The sequence below is a fragment of the Porites lutea genome, chromosome 13 (assembly GCF_958299795.1).
Source record: "Porites lutea chromosome 13, jaPorLute2.1, whole genome shotgun sequence".
Lineage (NCBI taxonomy): Eukaryota > Metazoa > Cnidaria > Anthozoa > Scleractinia > Poritidae > Porites > Porites lutea.
The window spans coordinates 11,781,298-11,800,025 of NC_133213.1; the positions used below are offsets into that span (position 1 = coordinate 11,781,298).

The 18,728-nt window shown below is 39.4% G+C and overlaps 1 protein-coding gene across 2 annotated transcripts in view; it reads left to right on the forward strand.

Moving 5' to 3' along the window:
* Positions 1–18,197, forward strand: part of LOC140923721 (VWFA and cache domain-containing protein 1-like) — a 35,849-nt gene extending 17,652 nt beyond the window's left edge. For both annotated transcript variants that reach the window (XM_073373794.1, XM_073373793.1), the window contains exons 2-15: positions 461–1,045; positions 3,980–4,127; positions 5,080–5,378; positions 6,000–6,135; positions 6,935–7,211; positions 7,586–7,782; positions 7,989–8,069; positions 9,497–9,815; positions 10,834–11,004; positions 11,591–11,931; positions 12,920–13,070; positions 14,566–14,810; positions 16,368–16,507; positions 16,870–18,197. In XM_073373794.1, coding sequence (XP_073229895.1) covers positions 461–1,045; positions 3,980–4,127; positions 5,080–5,378; positions 6,000–6,135; positions 6,935–7,211; positions 7,586–7,782; positions 7,989–8,069; positions 9,497–9,815; positions 10,834–11,004; positions 11,591–11,931; positions 12,920–13,070; positions 14,566–14,810; positions 16,368–16,507; positions 16,870–17,604 — 3,825 coding nt within the window. In that variant the 3' untranslated portion in view covers positions 17,605–18,197. The remainder of the gene's footprint in view (positions 1–460; positions 1,046–3,979; positions 4,128–5,079; positions 5,379–5,999; positions 6,136–6,934; positions 7,212–7,585; positions 7,783–7,988; positions 8,070–9,496; positions 9,816–10,833; positions 11,005–11,590; positions 11,932–12,919; positions 13,071–14,565; positions 14,811–16,367; positions 16,508–16,869) is intronic.
* Positions 18,198–18,728: the final 531 nt, after the last annotated feature.

Sequence of the window (18,728 nt, forward strand, 5' to 3'; positions counted from 1 at the left end):
TATTGTGAATGAACGCGCCATAACATCAAGAGTAAACCAAAAGACAAACAGCTCGCTTATTTTCTCTTGAGTAATCTAAGAACTTAGAGCTGATTTTTCTCGCAAAGGACAAATTGCGACCTAAGAAAAGAAGTTCTTAACTGATAAGTCAAATGCAATAATTTAGAGGGTGCAGAGGTGCGCATGCGTCATGAGCGTCTTAATACCGTGGTTAAAAAATCGAAGAAGTTGTGGTTTTCGCACAATTATGATTAGACAACTGAGATCAAGCCTTTGTCGCCAGCTAAAACATTCTTCTTGTATTTCTATACTGACTACAACAATAGAATGATTCTCTGATCATGAGAATGTTGTTGATACCGAAATATAACATTTTTACCCTGTATTTTGTCACTGTTGTCTGACTACGTACTGAAACTATCAAAGGAAAATTTTGCTTATTTTATTTTATTTTTTACAGACGTATTTTAATCAACTGCAGTATCAGACGAATAAACTAGAAGGAAACACGGCAGACCTTTCTGTGAACCTCAGAAACAAGTTCCAAACAAGATTTGCAGTCACAAAACGACTTAAAGATAAAGTTGAAGCTTTATACGCCAAGCCTCCGAAACCCACGACAGCAAAAGAATGCTGTCATATCGACAAATCCACCCTGAAATACGATGAACTTTTTCGCACCAAAGTCGACCTTAACAACATTTGTTTGAAGATTTCTGGTGCTGCAACCCCAAACCCTAGACATTTGGATGCAGAAGAAATTTTAAAAGAAATGAAAGACATTCATATAAAAAACCCCTTTATTAAGTGGCAGTACTTTGCATCTGTGGAGGGTGTCTATACAGGTTTTCCAGTGTTTGACGATACAGCCCCATGTGACTTCTATGACCCTCGATACAGACCATTTTATGTAGAAACCGCCACCCCTGAAGCTAAAGATGTTGTGCTGGTTATCGACTCAAGTGCGTCTATGACTGGAAACAAGTTTACTATTGCTAAAAAAGCAGCAAAGACGGTGTTAGACTCGTTGAATCCGAAAGATCAGGTGGGTCTTCAAAAACGTGTTTGACAATGATAATAATAATAATAATAATAATAATAATAATAATAGTAATAATAATAATAATAACAATAATAATAATGACAAATTTTATTGAAGTGTCAGGTACTTTAGCTATATATGTACAGCAATAAACTAAAATAATAACAGTTGAAAAAAGACTATGTAAACAAAGGAAGAAAAATTTAAGAACTACATAGAGTGCATTCCGACCCACATTTGTCTTCCATCAAGTGACCGGCTAAATCACTTTTCCTAATTTTCTTCTTAAATTTTTCAATTTCAGTTAACGTTCTTAAGGCTATTGGTAATTTACGCCATAGATACGGACCAAGATATTTTATACGATGTTTATCAAAAATTATCGTGTCAGAATTACGTAGTCAGAAGTCAGAACTACGTAGATTATAGTTAGTGTCCGATCTTTGACACATCTCAGAAATATATTCTGGAGACATTCCGTTCTTAACTTTAAACATCAAAATTGCCAAATCTTGCAGTCTTCTGTTATGTTTATGTTTATTATGTTTATTTAACAATGAATGAATGAGGCTGAGTATCTTATAAAGAATTATGGAGATAGAGGAGGGTGTTATTGCGGATAACACCCTCCGAGATCTCCATAATTCTTCATAAGATACGAAAGCCGAATTCAATAATTGTTTTATTATTCATTCAAAATAATTCCTAGTTTAAAAATAAAGCTAAAACATGCTTACCTCCATCGATGTTAAGTTCACCTTCGATAGTGCACGTTTAGGGTTTTTTCAGCTCCGCAAATGTTCTCCAAATAGCAGATGTCGCCCTTTGAGTTGTGTTCTTGCCATGTTTTTAGCTATAATTTCGCCTACTTCTTATTCTTGAAACGAGTGAAATGTCCGTCATTTTTTGTTTTCACAACTAAAACAACTCAACCTCGTCCCTAGGTCCTGTCGGTTAACGGTGCCTTAACCTGCAAGAACGCTGCATTTTTGACGTCATTTCCTCGTTAAACACAGAATTCTCCCAAATTTGGTCAGCCGTAACTGGTTATGGTGAATTGTGCATGTGCTTTTAGCCAATCAGATTCGGGGAGATATTTTGAATGAATAATAATACAATTTAATGGCATAATTTGGGAAAGAGTTACAGCGACCCCATATGAAAACAAATCACCTTAAATCACCTTATATAATGTTGGTAGGGTTGTCTTCTTCAACAAGGTCTCGTAACTTGATGTATTGTCCTTAAATACCGCTCGCAATTCCCAGCTTCTCTTGCGTTCTTTCCAATTTGCGCTTGTCGGATGCTCTTATGCATAACCATGCAATTGAACAATAGTTCAACCCAGGAAGACAGATTTAAAAAGAAGCAACTTGGTCTTCCCTGAACCAGTTTCCTCATCCTTGCCAGAAATCCAGTCTTAGAATTAGCTTTGGAGCACATTAACTTAACATAATCACGAAAATTAAGTTTGTTATCTAGAACGACTCCTAATAATTTCAGAGAGTTTAAGCATTCGATATTCTCATGATCGACAGTGACACGTGTCCCCTATGTGTCTTTAGTTCAGGGAGCTATGAAAATTGCTTGAAACTTATCTTTGTTTGCTAGAAGTAAATTGTTTCTCTACCAGTCAGTCACTATCACTGCTTCATTGTTTAAGGCTGACACGACTTTGGTAAGCGAGTGTTCATATAAATTATGTGCATAGTTGATGATCGTCCACGTACATAAATAGATCCCAGTTGTTTATGCTGTAGTATAGATCATTTTAAAATATGTTCCACAGCAGAGGTCCAAAGCACGAACCTTGGAGACATCCCTCCCCTTAGTTATGCCATACACTTGTAGAAGTGGGGAGTTTGACCCTGCCTTGCTGATCCTGGAATCACGAACGTAGCAGTTGTACCCACTCATATAAAAAATTATAAGCTTCTAATTTCTTTGTCATCAGAGCAGGCAACAGAGAGTCAAAAGCCTTACTGGTATCAGTGGAAATAATTCCCACATATTTTCCATCGTCAATAGCAAATTTCCAATTCCCGAATAGTCTGTCTTATATTTATATTTTAAGAGACATGACTCCAATTTAGATGCAACTTGCCTACTTTTAACTGCTCGAAAATTTTATTAACAGCATTAAGAACAGTCACTGGTCTGTAGTTCTTCTTATTACTTTTATCGCCTTTCTTGAACAGGGGAACCTATTCAACTAACTGAGCGATTTCACGCGCGCTAATTGGACAAGAACCACAACATGGTCCATAAGAGTGCAGATCATGGAAATGATGCGAGTGATGGTGTTTCCATCTCTTTTTCTTGCGCGCGCCATTTTCTGAGAAAGTTAACTGAAAATCGGCCTAAAAATCTGTAAATGGTACTGTAAAAAAATAATCTACAACAATTTCCCATGGTTTATATCTTTATCGACCATATAACTAATGTCAAAATGAACAAAACTTTAATGTAGTGAAACCACTCAGCTACGGCTTGTGGTTCCACTTGAGTTTAGACTATTTTGATGTCATTTCTATGATCGATAAGAGTACAGACCATGACAAATTGTTGTATATTTGCATGGGCACAAGGGAGGTGCTCGCTCCAGGTTATAAGCTCCTGCTCAGTTACATTGGCGGTTTGAAATAGAAGCCCATAATTTAGAGCGAGCAACTTCCCTGTGCCCATGTAACAGCGTTTCCATAGACCACTTTTTTTTTTAGATCGAGTTTCCCGCGAGTTTTTAATATCAAATATCAGTAATCAAAAATCGGAGACTAGAAAAAAAAGTATTTCTGATGTTTTGATCGCATTTACTTCTTTTTGTTATTATCGTTTGAAAATATCATTCTTTTATTGTATAGTTTCATACGGTGCTTCCATGATACATAAATACATTGATCATAAAAATTTATATATTTTTGGTTACTTTTCTCCAAGGTTAATGTAGTTTCCTTCAACACAGAAGCTTCAACGGATGGTGGTTCTGACGTCACATCTTGTTTCAGTGAACGATTAGCTCTAGCAGTTCCTGAGAATAAAAGAAGCCTGAAGAAATACATTGATGGACCCAAGTTTATTGCTCAACGTAAGTCTAATAGTTATGAGTTTTTTTCACTATCATGTTTCACTTCGGCAAGCTCCCTAGCCTGCGTAGCAGTCGTTTCCGTTTCCTTAGGCTCATTGGGCAAGCACGAAAGAGCGCAAAGAAAAAAAGAGAAAAAAAGTAAAAGAGAAAGGGTGGGGGGGGAAGGAAAGGAAACCGTTTCTTCTTTCTCCCCCTCCCGCTCTTTTTTTCCTCGCGCGTCGCGCGTCCTTTTGCGCTTGCCCCGCTAGGCCTAAAGGAAACGAAAACGACTTCTACGCAGCCTACAAGCTCCAGTAAGCGGCCAGTTAACCCCTAAATCTATAGTGGACACTTATGACAACTATTCTCTTGAGCGTCCAGCTCCAATAACGTACACCTTTTTCGCGCCCTGAGGTTGTCCGCTTACGAGAAGTTTCACTGTAGTACCTTACAATGTTTGGGCAGCCATGTAACAAGTAGCGGCATCAAGGTCCAACTATTGCTGTCCTGCTGGGAATCATGATCATCAGCAACCTGCACCGGACAGCGACATGGCTGGAGGCAAACGTGGGCTGCTGCTCATATAAATGACTGTAGAGTATATCATTTGCCCTCTCAAGCTAGATTCCGGTTGTTGATTTAGCGGTTCTGTCTACGGTTAAGATGGAGACTGCCACGGGATTTAAAAGAGCAATATGGATCTCTAAACGGCCTAGACGTATCAACTGATGGCTCGTTGATGTTTTTGCCGAAAGCATTTTATTTTTGTTGAGCCTGTTACAATTATGAGAATGAACGCCTCCTATCTATCAAACACCTCTGCTTGGAACCCTAAAATTAGATAGACGCCCCGGGCGTTTATTACATCGTTTACCGTATTCTCTTCCGCGTCGGCAACCTACCTACCCCCCCCCCCCCCCCCCCATATTATGCGAAACTAACTTTAACTATTTATTGATTCATGACTCTTCAGGTACATCTGTCTATCAAGTGGGATTGCAAAAGGCCTTTGATCTGTTGAAAGCTTCTGCTGTTGGTGAATCTGACAAAACTAAGAGGAGAATTATTTTATTTCTCACGGATGGTGATCCAACAGATAAAAGAGAGTTGATCTTCAAAACGATAAGAGACAGAAACTTAGAGCTGAATAACTCAGTCATAATTTTTACCTTTGGAATTGGCACGAATAATCCTGAAATCCTCACAGACATTGCCAATCAAAATACAACAAAGTATGGTCATCTGCGAAATGTGTCCGTTGGAGATATAACGGTAAAGTACATGTAGATCAGCTTTTCACATCTGCTAGGGTAATTCGCTTACATGTAAGGCAGCTTCCTTGTCAAATCTCAGACGGATTCAGTTGTATTGAAGCCGTTTTAACGCGGTGGCTTCAAAACTTAAAGAAAACCTAGCTCCGCTAGCTGACGGCCGGCGAGTGCTTTGTAATGATCCCAGAAACACTTGCGGGAGGGGGGAATTTCGACTTCAGTTCCCTTATCGTTTCTAAAGTGACGAATTTTTTTGACAAAATTCGATTGAAACGCGATGAACATACTTCTGCAAAATTAGAGCATAAGAGATCCTACTTTTTAAAGAAAATCGCTTGATGTATGATACTAGAGCGAGAGCAACCTATCGTCATGGACGTAGTGTCTTATCTAGAAAGCAGAAGTTTCTCGTCAAGGGTTTAAGGTGGTTTTGAGCTCCAAAGCATTTAGTTTATTTTTATACTAGTCACGTTCGTAATTAATCGTCTTAAGATAGTTCAGTTCAAAAACCGTACACTTTTGATCTTACTAGCTTTCCTTAAAGGGTTTGCTAATATTTAATTAGGTGCAGGAAGATCCTCAATCTGTAAGTCACAGCTTTTTGTCCACTTTTCCTCATTAGCATGGACAGTACACTGCAGTAACGGAAGATATTAACTCGCTGCGAACTAAGATGGTATCATACTATAATTTTCTTCCTCGAGCGCGGCTGGATCAACCAGTAGTGTCTGTCCCGTACATTGATGGATTTGGAACAGGTATTGTTTGTCTCTCAACTCCACGCTCCCCCTCTCCCACCACCACAACGTTAAATAGCTAATATAATAGGGTGAAAGATACTTCTTAGTTTTGGCGCAAAATGCAAGCTTTTATTCAAAATTTATAGTTTCACATGTAATAGTACAAAATTGCCCTAGAAACGTTTCTAAGATGGCTTCTTAGAGGTTGAAGGATGTTTCGGAGGACGATTTTACGTCATTGCAAAAAGACCCGCGAATAGTCCTCGCGTAATATAAACACATTTAAAAATGGGACATTATTGCCTCTCGCTTTGTTATACTAGCCCTTTGAACTTGATGGTTGCACAACTTTCAATAGGTTTCATTTTGTTTTTATTGACCAATTACTACTTAGCACCAAATTATTCAGTCACAATTTATAAACAAAAAACAAAAGATTAATTGTGCACCGTCAGGAAGTTGCATGAAGATAAATCGTAGATACTCTTGCTTTTTAGCCATCTTAGCTAAAGAAGAAACAAAAAGCAAAATGCAGTGATAAAAATAAGAAAATATAAACGCATTTTTGGAAAGAAATAAAACTTTAACTCGACATCTCTTATGCTCCTCCGACCAACAATACTTGAATCACGAAATTTGATGCCCTTTTCTCATATTTCCCCTTTCAAGGAAACGCGAAAATAAGACCCCGCCAAAAACGCGAAGTTAAGTACTTGTGAAATTAACTGTACTAATACGGGATTTGGTGGCGAGAACAGGTAAAAATATGTGATCGAAGAATTAAGAACTTGAAGAATTTTTTTTCTCTTGTGATCAGGTCTTCTGATGTCGATCACTCTTCCATGCTACGATGAAACAGGAAACTTCATTGGCGTAGCAGGGACAGATATCAACCTGGAGGACCTTCTATCTGACATCTTATTCTTTAATCAGGACCAGACTACGTACGCCTTTATGATCGCTAAAACAGGAAGGACCTTAATTCATCCTCTTCTGCCAACACCTTCTGGAGCGTATGATGACCCTTTTTTCATAGACATTAGGACCCTGGAATCTGATTCGCAGTTCCTTGAGGTGTTTGCTTCTATGACAAGGTATGCATGCATGTGCTTTCGTTTTAGCTATTTGCTCTTTTTTTCTATGTGTTAGTGGCCTTAAACTATGAACAAGACAAGGCAAGGTGAGCTGAGAGAGACGTGAATGTCGTCCCATGACGTCAGCAACGTGCTGACGTGTGTATATCTTCATGCATTTATTTGCGTAAAAGATACTATTCAGTAATCATGGAAGCTTGCTTATGCTAAAACGCTCTGTGTTCTGAGCGCCATAACACTGGAATTAAAGGACGTCTGGTCTTCGTTTTCCTTCCTCGCCTGGAGATTAGGTTGGGGTGGGCTGGTGTTGATCTTTGTTTGTTGACTTTACACTTATTTTTGACTTTGGTGACTCTTCTGTTTTAAACAAACAGGGGTGAATCTGGATCAACAACTTTCGTAGCCACACGGTATGTACCTCGAGGAGGTGACGTCAAAGACGGAGTGGCAGTAAAGCAGATTAATTCATCTTATTTTTGGTCTCCTGTGGAAAAGACGGATTTTTCCATTGGTGTGGTTATACCTGTTACCCATGTAAACGAGGTGTTAAACACTTTACAAATTCCCAAAGGTAAGGATGGTTTCAGTTTAACAAGTTTAACTCATCATCGTCCCGCAATTCTGTTCTTGTCCCCTAAGGAAAGTCCAAGTCTTAAGGCCAGATATCAGTTAATTGTTAGTTGTGATGGGGGGGGGGGGGGGGGGGGGAGGAGGGTTGCGAAGCCTGGTGCTAAAGGGTTCATTATCATAAACGTATGTTTGCCTCCATTGATTTAGGTTACTCTTTCAAGTATCATCGAATAGACTTGGATCCACCTCAACATCCTTGCTTGCATGTTGGAAAGACTGTAACTAGCGGTGGGTATAATTAAAGTACTGTTATATAGCTTGTAAGTAAGGCGTTTGAATCAATATTTCCTTTATACCTTGTAGCTTGTTTGATCCGTGAGCACCTTGCGAGCAGAGCCTCTTATTGTCTTCTTGAGTGAGGAAGGGAAAACGAGGCTCTGCCTGAATCACGTGAAGCCTTTAATTGAAGCAGCGGTAGCCTGAAATTCTGGGCCAGTCAGTCCTTATTTTCCCACGTCAAACTGGGCTTTGGGTAGCCTGCTTAGGAAGCCTTTCCAATCGAGTTATTGCGCGAAAGTAAAAGCTGGAGGAGAAAAAAATTGAAGGCCCTAGATTCACGCAACATGGCGCAAAGGGGGAAGAAGCTGCAAGAAAATGTCGTGGGATAGCATGGACGGACCAAGATGTTAAGGAATTAATTGAAGTTTTCGTCCACCATGTTTTAACAGAGGAAACAGCATGCGCACTAGGCCCAATCGAGTACGCTGGCCGAGATGTTAAGCTTTTTACCCGTACTAAATCATAATTCCACATCGCTTAGAACGGTTGACAAAAGGACGTGTAAATGAGTAGTCAGTACTATTTTTTTTTCACTTTCATCCGAGCCGTACAAAAAATTTCCTGCTGTGTAAATGGGGCGTTCGTTTCAAACGTCGAGCTTTTCATGTGCCGAACCTAATGTATAAATTATCCTACCGATCAATGGAGTCAGGATTACGTATGATTGCGCGACCTGCCAGCTCAGTTCAATTTGTTCTTGCTCAACCAAGCGATCGGAGGTTTTATTTGACCTCCCCCCCCCCCTCCTGCCCGTGTTAGAAATTTGGTAGAGTACCACACCAACGGACGCTGTACCGTACGAGAGGAACAAAGTTTTGGAGCTTTTTAAGTCACACGTTGTCTGTATCGGTGAAATCATTAGAACCACAAGCAACGGTATAGTACATATAGATTTAGGAGACGTGGCGGGAAATCCTGAAGTCTTGTCTCTAGAACCAGAAATTGGCAGCAAAAAAGGAAAAAAAATCCCAATCCTGAAGGGGATGATTCTCACCAAAAAGTCACAAAGCCAAGAGGCAGCAAATTGACTGAAACGCCCAAAGGCGAGAGAAAGCAAAAGAGAGGGCATGACAAACAGGATACGGCAAGCGAAGGTCCGGGCGATAATGACGCCAAAGTTGTTATTTCGCCACAGTCAGCAAAGGTTGACTAACCGCAGCCTACTATACAAGACACATTGCTGGCGACAATGCAAGCGGTTTTCGATCTCTTTGCAAATATCTTACAAGAAGAGAAGGCTCGAAAGAGTAAAAAAAGGCCAGCATCCTCAGAAAAGCTAGCAGGTCGCGCAATCTCACTTGATCCGCTAATGCCGTAATGATGAGGTAGAACTGTTGTCGATTTGTTAAATTGTTCCCTTCATTTTGTTCCCCTAGATACAACCGTTGTAAAATTTGCCCCACTGGCATTTATGGATCCTTACAGATACATTGGCATGAACGAAACCACAGTTGACGTGAAGAAGCTTCATGATTTTATGATGGGAAGAACTACTTCGAGTGAATATCAGAAGTTAAGACCAGACATCCGTGACACCGTCATCGCTACCTGGAAGGCGGAAAAGCTGTGGCTACGTGATAAAACTGAGCTTACTCAATACTTGGTTTGGCGATACATTGGAACAGCCAATGGAGTTTTTAGAGTGACTCCTGGTGCTGTGGAGCGAAAAAGCTATGACCCCAGAAATAGGCCTTGGTAAGGGTGTGGCTTCCGGTAAAGAAAGATCTCTTTGCTAGACAGAGTGTTCTTTGTAAAACATTTATGTTATTCTGAACGGCCTTGCCATATTGGTCTTGATATATTACAGCGGTTACCACAAACACGCGCCCTCGACTGTGAAGGATTTTTCCTCTCTGTTGAAAGCTGTGTTTTCGTAGACGTCAATCAACTGTTTCCATGGTTTTCTCACGCGCCCATGTAGACTGAGAAGGTTCCCTCATCGCTGAATGATGGGAGAAGACTTACAAGAATAATTTCGAATGACGACGGCGTTTTTACTAATTCATCAAGATGAAGGATTACATTGTTAAAACAACGAGGTCTGTGCGAGCTGATTGAAATAGCCGAAACACTCCTCTACAGTTTGCGTGAATGTTTTCAGGTTGTTTATTTAATTGTATGAAAACACGGGAGCCGTGGAAGAATTGCCAAGGAGTAGAAACTCAAAAAAAACGAAAGATATCACACGGACAAGCGAAAAACGTTTCCTCTATGAAATTCAAATGAATTTGAAACCTGCAGATCTACTTAATATCATTCTTCATGTTATCGAATAAAATCCAGAACTAGCATGAACTCAGACGAATTGTGAGCGTATATTGAGAAAGCTTATGTTGTTGTAACCTACAGTATGGAATTAAGTCTTTAATTTGAGCTTCCCCCGACAAACACTCAACAATTAGTACTCCTGGTAATCTTGATATAAAGGAGTTTCAGATGTTCCTCTTAGTGCTCAAGAAACAAGGAAAGAATCTTTTCTTGGCCAACGCATGAAAACCATGGTAACGGTTGATTGACGTTCACCAAACAGCAGGTTTGAACCGAAGGAAAAACACTTTGAAGGCGCGTGTTAGTGGTAACCTCTGCGAGATAACAGCCTTAGAAAACTATTAGGTGAAAAAATAATACTACAAAATATAAACTACTACTTCTACTACTAGGGTTGGCGAAACACGTATTTCTAGTTTGAATGATATTCTTTTCTTCTCTGCAGGTATTACGCTGCAGTAAGTAACTCAGGCCACCTTACTCTTACAACTCCGTATCTGGATATGGGAGGAGCCGGGGAAGTTATTACCGCTGCTCGTTCTTTGTATCATGGAGAGTCGAGTGATAATGTTCTTGGAGTAATGGGAGCTGATTTTCCTTTGAGACACTTTCACAGGTATCCGATCGTATAAGTGTAGAATACCTTTTTACAAAAAATTGTTTTTGATGGGGCTTTCAAACTTTGATATGTATTACAACTCTTTATGTCAGTGGTGAAATCCCGCAAATATACTTTTGCTGAACTTTGTTCATATAATAATAAGTTTTTAACATTCATTCAAATTTTCTCCCTTTCTGATTGGCTCAAATTCGCCCGACTGATTCTTCATAACGAGCTGGTGTTGGCCAATTTTGAAAGATTTTAGCCGATATAAAAGAAACTGACGTCAATTGTACAAATATGAACAGAAAATGGGACAGCAAAGGGGGCGGTTGCTCAGCTGTTTTGACAGTGCTGGAGAAAATAGTGGAACTCACGTGAATTGAAGATAAAGAAAAGAGGCGTCTCGCCGGTACCCATTTATACACATGGATAAATTGAGGCACTGTCAGAGTTAAACTGTTTCCCAAGAAGAAAACAACGTAATGACCCGGCAGGGCTCAAAATCCACATCTTATTATCTGCAATTGGAGTCCATGGAATATGCCATAAAGCCACTGAGCCTCTCGTTCATTAAGTGAGTTTTAATTACATATTTCAGGTTACTTACCACAGTTTATCCCAAGTGCGCACAATCACTGCAGTACTCATGTTTCATTATGGACAACTCTGGATTTCTCGTAATGCACCCGGATTTCATGTTGCCCTCAGCTAAAGCTATCGAAGTGGAGCACGTTCATATCACCCAAAAGGAAAAGAGCATCGCAATTGATTTAATTAACCATGGCTACTTAATAAAGAGAACGTGTCGAAATGTGGAAAGTATAAGAGAGCAGAGTTTTTATGAACTTCATTTGCCTCCGGATGGATTCAGTCAATTACAGTCAAACCAGGGCTGCAAATATGAGCTTAGTCAAATACCTGGAACAAACGCCTACTTAGGTTAGACAACTGATATGATCTTAGTAACATAATACTTTAGGGCCAATTGCTCGTTATAGGAATGTGGCACCTATTTGTAAAAGAAATGGGGAGAGGAAGGGGTGATATTTCACGCACGTGAGTCAATTAAGTATTCAGCGCTCGTGCGAACCTCGATCAGTTTTTGTCTTAAATATAGCAAAGATATGATCAAAGCGCCTCAGTGTCTACAATTCAAAGTTAGGGATACTTAAGCAAATTCAAAAGAAAAATTTTAGGCAAAAACGTTGTTACAGTTGTACAACGGTAAGATTTAAAAATGTCAAGCAAAGTTTTCAAAATGGCGTTCATTCCCCTCATTATATGAGAAAACATGCATGAATGCGCTACAGCGGAATAGACGTTTAAGAACACTTGGTCATAAGTTTGCATTGACGAAAAAGTGACCTTCGGAGCTAAAAAAGGTTGCTAAAACAGTATAAGATTAGATAGCGTAGGCACTTATTGCAAAATTGATCTAGGGTTCCACTTTTTTGCACAAAAGATGGTTGCTTACATCGGACTAGCTTTAAACTGGGTCATTTTGTTGGTCCATCTCATAACAAAATAGTGCTGGGTGCAAGTTATATACACGTCCTTTTAGAGAACAGTAGAATTATACTGGATTGGACATTGATGATTTAAAACTTTCAGGCACATTCAAACGGATCCATTAACATCTAAACATGCTCGATATTTCAACCGGCCTTGATAGGGCTTGGTCATGCATGGTACTGAGATCCACACTTTTTGTCAAAGCTCAGCAATGATCCCTTTCAATCTTGACCTTTGAAAGATAAAGATATGCACTTATTTAGTTGAAGTATGAGTGGCAGAGTGATTCAACCGTTGAACCATTATTTCAAAATTTTCCTTGATTCTAAGGTGCCTTTAGGGTTTTTAAGTAACCAACTATAGCTCCCTTTATATGTAATTAAGTAAGGTCAACCTGGCTTCCTTCTCTGCACAGGTGTTGTCGCGCGAGATTCCCTCTGTGTTTCATCGTCCTGCTCGTGCTCTTCAGATAACGAATGCTCCAGATTGACTGGTTTGAAGTGTGAATGTCCCTGTACCTCCACTCTGGAATTTTTTTATTGTCGAAGTCAGTTTCCAAACAGCAGGTTAGTCAACATAATCCAAAGTCCTTTTATATTAAGTTAGGGTGATTACTGGTTGGCCAAAATGCAGCTTTAAAAGTAATTTTCAATAACATGAGACTTGGAGTCAAAAAATTAACCAGCAGTTGTAATCTTTGCTTTATTCAATCAAAATTACGACGAAGTGAAACAATCCAATTAGAACGAAATTCACCAACTAAAACCTAGTAAGGGCGTGAACTGAAAACCGGATGTTTCCTGAAAGGTCTTCTTTGGTCAGATTCAGACGAAAAACGTAAAATGTTGGTCAAATTTTTTTTGCTTTAGGGGTCGCATATTATTATCATGAACATTATCATTTAAATACAAAGTGATTTTTTGCTATTTGTAAAAGGAACCAACAGATCTTTACAATATGAAACCTTCATCGAACCAATAGCCTACTGGTAAAATATATACATCACTAACAACATTAACAGTTAAAAGTCTTCACGTTATAGGGGCTATGTCACACTATTTGCTATCTTTTTGAAAAGCTAAAAGTGTCTTCTCATCAATTGAACTCTAAAAATAATGGTCCAGTTTTGTTATTTTAAGACGATATTTAGGCATTAAAACTGTTCCCTGTTGTCAGTTGCTAGGGATTGCAAGGATGGACAGAGATTGAAACTTTGAAAAGTTGGGCCAACCTTTTCAAGACCAAATGCCCTGCGTGCGAAAATCACTAAAAAATATTATGGCTAGTGCTCCCTGATGAAATTTCAGTTTGATATCTTCTTCAATACTCTACAGAAGCATTTTATTTATGGGTAAAGGCATTAAGTAATAATTTCAGCACAGATTTGACCTAAAACAGCAATATAGCAACATGGCAACATAGTCTCTTATATTATCTGCTCTTATAAATGGCTAATTAACGACTACAGAAAATACCATAACATACCATATTGCTCTTTGTTTATAAACCCAAAATTTTGCATAAGCATTGTCTTCAGTTTCTCTTGGGGCCTTTAAAATTCCCAAGAAAAACTGAAGACAATGCTTATGCACAATGTCGGGTGACAAACAAAGAGCAATATGGTATGTTATGGTATTTTCTGTAGTCGTCAGAAGGAGCAATTTTTTACGAAAGTAGGCAAATTGCCCATAATTGGCTGCAACAGACAATAAGAATTTCACTTAGGACGGAACAGAAGAGGCTGTCAAAATGCAGTGAACTCACAAGATTTAAGGTTAATTACCTAGGAACAGTTAAGGATTTAGTTGGAAACAAGGCTAGAATACCTCATCCAGGGGTAGATCTATTATGTGGTATATATGTAGAGTTTTGGATGTCAAGGCTTGAGTACATCATACTCGGGTCATATAGGTTCTGTAGCCGTATCTATAAAGTTTCGATATAAGGCTAGAATGTCTCATGCTTATCAGGTAGATATAACTTGTTGTAAATGCAGTTGAGTCATCACCTTTTGTAAGAAACTAACTGACTGATTTCTTTCCTCTACTTTGTTTTGTATAGCCTTCCTTTGTGCCCAACATTTGCACCTTCAGGACAACCTAACAATAATCCTTTAAATCCCAAAACGATTTGTCTTAACAAATGCTTTGATCCCCATTGCGAGAGACAAAACAGTTCGCATTGGTGTGATGGGATAGTTAGTTGTTATTGGTGCCGGAACGACAAGAACGGCAGAAAACTGGAAAAACCCTACTGCGCAAGCTCCGAACGCTGTTTCAGAGGAACAGAGTCTGCAACTTATGAACGTAAGAACACTTTCTGGACAGACCTTTCTTTCATTTAATGTTTCATATCCTTAAGTAATTACGTCTTTACTATAAGATCTTGCATAAATCTAAAACTGCAAACATTGACCAAATTTAGCGATGCATTGATTGGCATTTAACGTTACTATGTCATATTACATGTCAGGGACTCAATTCTTGTCCTGTTTGAATCGCCGAAGCATATCGCAAAGTCGAAAGCCTAGTAGACACTTTTCTTGAAATAGTTTTGAAGATTCACAAAACTCTTTATGTTCCCTATAGAAAATATTCAGTAAAATAAAAACGTGCAAAAAGTGCATTTATATATCTGTCTGGATTTATAAAAAGGTACCTGTAGAAATTTCAAGTGCGTTTTGGAAATTTGACCCTTGAGGTGAATAAAAAGCAGTTGCAAGTCTCCAGGTAGGGCTTGAAAAGGACAAATTAATCGCTAGCAACACACGGAAAGTCGCTCTTGGCAAAAGCGACAGATTTGTAATGAAATGAAAACATTTTAAGGCACAGAAATTATGACCTTTCAGTTTCTCAAACTCTGAGTGAGGCTGATAGCGAGACTAAAACAGACCTAGAATCAACTTTTCTTGAGCTCAGAATCAGTTGTCTAAGACAAATTACTTCAACTAAACACTCACGAAGCGTTTTTATGCTTAAACACAATATTCTTATAACGCGAGCACTACAACATACCTGAATTCTGTCTGTCAACAACTTCAGGAAATCACACAATTAACCACGTTCGCGGCACAGATAAAACTATCCACAACTAACTAGGCACAATGTTCCCACACTTAATACGGGCGAAATATCATCAAATTACTCTCGCTCAATAACTCTCGCGTTCTGAAACAGTCAGTCATTTTAGCCAAAATGAGACGAAATACGGTAACATATTGGACGACGGCAGACTTTGCCAATCGTGAGACTTGTTCCTTCATAATAACGCTTAATGATGCCTTCGGGAAAACTTTGTTCCAGGCGACCAAAAAGAAACTTAGAATATTAACCGACCACGGAAAGCAACTTCTACAGCGCGCGCTGATTTCAAATGTAATAGTGTTTATTGACACGGAGAGAATTATGGGAAATGATAGGCAGGGGAGAGGGGTTGAAAGGTTGGGGAAAGATATAAACAGTATAATAAAAAATGTTTTTTTGCCTACTGCCGCTTATTAGGGTTTTTTTGTACTGAAAACATCATCAGAAAAAATGGTCAAGTACTGAACAAGGCTGAAATGAGACTGTTGCTTAAAAATCCTGGAGGTACCTTTTTGTAAATCCAGACAGATAGTAACTTAGCGTTAGTAAGGTGAATGAAAAAGAGTTCTACTTCAAACTCCTCGCCTCGCTGTTTGTTATTGAGTACATTAGTTTCGCCCTTAGGGCTTCTTCAGTGTATAGTGTAAATATAGTCCAAAATATCACTTCAGTGAGCCCAATAAAAAGCGAGGCATGTGAGAAGTTTAAAGTAGACTTCCGTTTCATTCAACTTAATAAGAAGCTAGCCTTAGTGATACATTGGCTTACTTACGCTTTTAGTTGATAAAGCAAAATGCATCAAGAGAACGGTAGTGACCCCTACGAAGAACAAGAGTGGATTGTCAGCGGCTGCTACTGTTGGAATTGCCTTAGGATGTGCCATTCCTGTTATAGCACTGGTGATCATCTTACTTATTTTGGTAAGCCAAGTTTTTGATTCCATCAAATTGTTAAAAACAGGGCTGATTATAGAGACCTTTAAATTCTAACATGAGAACGACTTCGAGGAATTCAACACTATATTAGTGTGCGCGTGCGTGAACCAGCGTCATTTTGGTGGGGAAAAGTGACTACCGTACCGTCGACATTATACTGCGGGTTTTTATAGACTGTTTGTAATTAGTTCTTTGCTGGAAAATTATTTTAAAAAGCTGAGTTTCTGGCAGACTGTTGATGAATGTACGTAAAATTTCAGAATGTAAAGGATAGACGGTTGTACCTTCAGAGAACAGATAAATACATTCATTTGAGAATCTTATTGCTTTTATTCTCAACTGAATAGGTAACAAAACGCTGTCGGCACTCTGCAGAGCCACCTGTGAAGAAAGGCGACAGTGTATCCATGCAACCGACTGTATCCAGTCCAGGAATTTCTAATGTCCCTGACGTCCTGCTTTTTTCCGCTTCTAACCCTGCTTTTCGAGTTTACGAGGATATAGAACCACCACAAGAAGGGCCGACTCAGTTGCATCGTCAGAATGCTGTCGATATGCCCGCTCCCCAGCAACCATTACGTCATCCTCGCGAACCAGCTGTTCCCGAGAAACAAGGAAAGATAAGCATCCAGAGTGCCTCGTCAGCACCACCTGTACCAACTACGAGAAGGCCGTTTGATGTGATACCTTCTCGACTGAGAAGTTTAACTGACATTAGCGAGCCACCCCCTATTCCAAGCACAAGAAGGCCATTCCGAAGTCTGTCCGAAGACAGTCCAATGCAAGTCACGGGCTTCACCAATACAGGGCCACTGGTTTTTGGCTCACGTGGAGTTGACCCACCAGCTCTTGTTCCTAGAGTAAGGCGACCTTCAAATGGCAGTTTGTCAGAAAACAGGTCTGATTTCCCCTCCATGCTTCCTATTTCTGGCCAAGAAAAACCTTTATACAGCAATATAACACCCATTTCTGAAACAAGTGAGCACTTCATAACAGAAAATAATGAGGATGACACCGACGCTGATGGGTACATCAAATGTGTCCATTCCAAGGATGGTAATCAAACTGTAGTTCAAGTGTAGTTCCTAGAGTGCCTTAAATCCTGCTTGTAGGTTTCGCAAAAAGCCGTAGATGGCCCATTTCCGTGAAAGTACAGTAAATCATTTTCTTTTTTCTGGACAATTAACAAATTTCAGTGTCAAGGTCTATAGCGTGGCCATTTTAGCGTTAGCTGCAATGCATTGCTTTCATTCAGAGCGTGGTTGCTGAACTGCTGAACTAAATTTCACTGCTTCAAACAAGGCATTTCAGGTCCACTGATCAGTATGGCATGTCAGGTGAAGACTTACAAATCCCTTACATACTTTTTAAACGTATCGTTGTTAACGCTAAATAAGTACTATATATCGCCAAGGTGTTTCTGAAAGAGACGGCTTTTAAAATATTTTGACTTCTTTCATAGTCAGTAGGCTTGAAATCGTACTCAAAGTGTGAAAGACAAAAACAATCTCAGAGACCAAAGAACAGCCAAATGGTTTTAAGAAATGTTGCGCGAAAACAATAATTGTTTATCGCGTCTACATTTTAATATTGGAAGCCTTCATCGTAATTGGATAGCTTATCAACTACTTTGCCAAACTTGTGTAACGCAATACCAAAGCATTGGTAGTTTGGGCCCGGGGGGGGGGGGGGTACTGCCATATATGGGCTATATAGGTATGTGCCGCTGTGAAGGGTATGGTTTTCAAGCAGTTTACTCTAGGATAGGGTATATAAATCAGAGCGTTTGGCTCTAGAATAGGGTATCATTTTTCAGGAAACTGATCAGTTGGTTGAAGATTTTATCTAGACTAGGTACACAGCTACTCTAGGATAGGGGGATTTGGGGAGTTTACTCTAGTATAGGGTAGCAAAATTCAGCTTAACTAGCTCTGGTAAAGGTTAAGGGTTCCAGGCTCCCAGCGGCACATCCCCACCCAGAAATTCCTAAAGTGCCCCCCCCGGGAGTTTGGGATGAGTCAGTTGAGCCATTTAAGAACTCTCCTTCCTCTTGCCAGCAAGCACGCGCGTATTATGTATCCAACAACCTACATCAGAAGTTCTTCTTGTTGAGGCTGGCTTCACAGATCAGACAATTGCGGCGTTATACGTTCTTCCATTCAAGCTCACAAAAAACATAAAGCTTTCTATGTTTCAGTTTAAAATA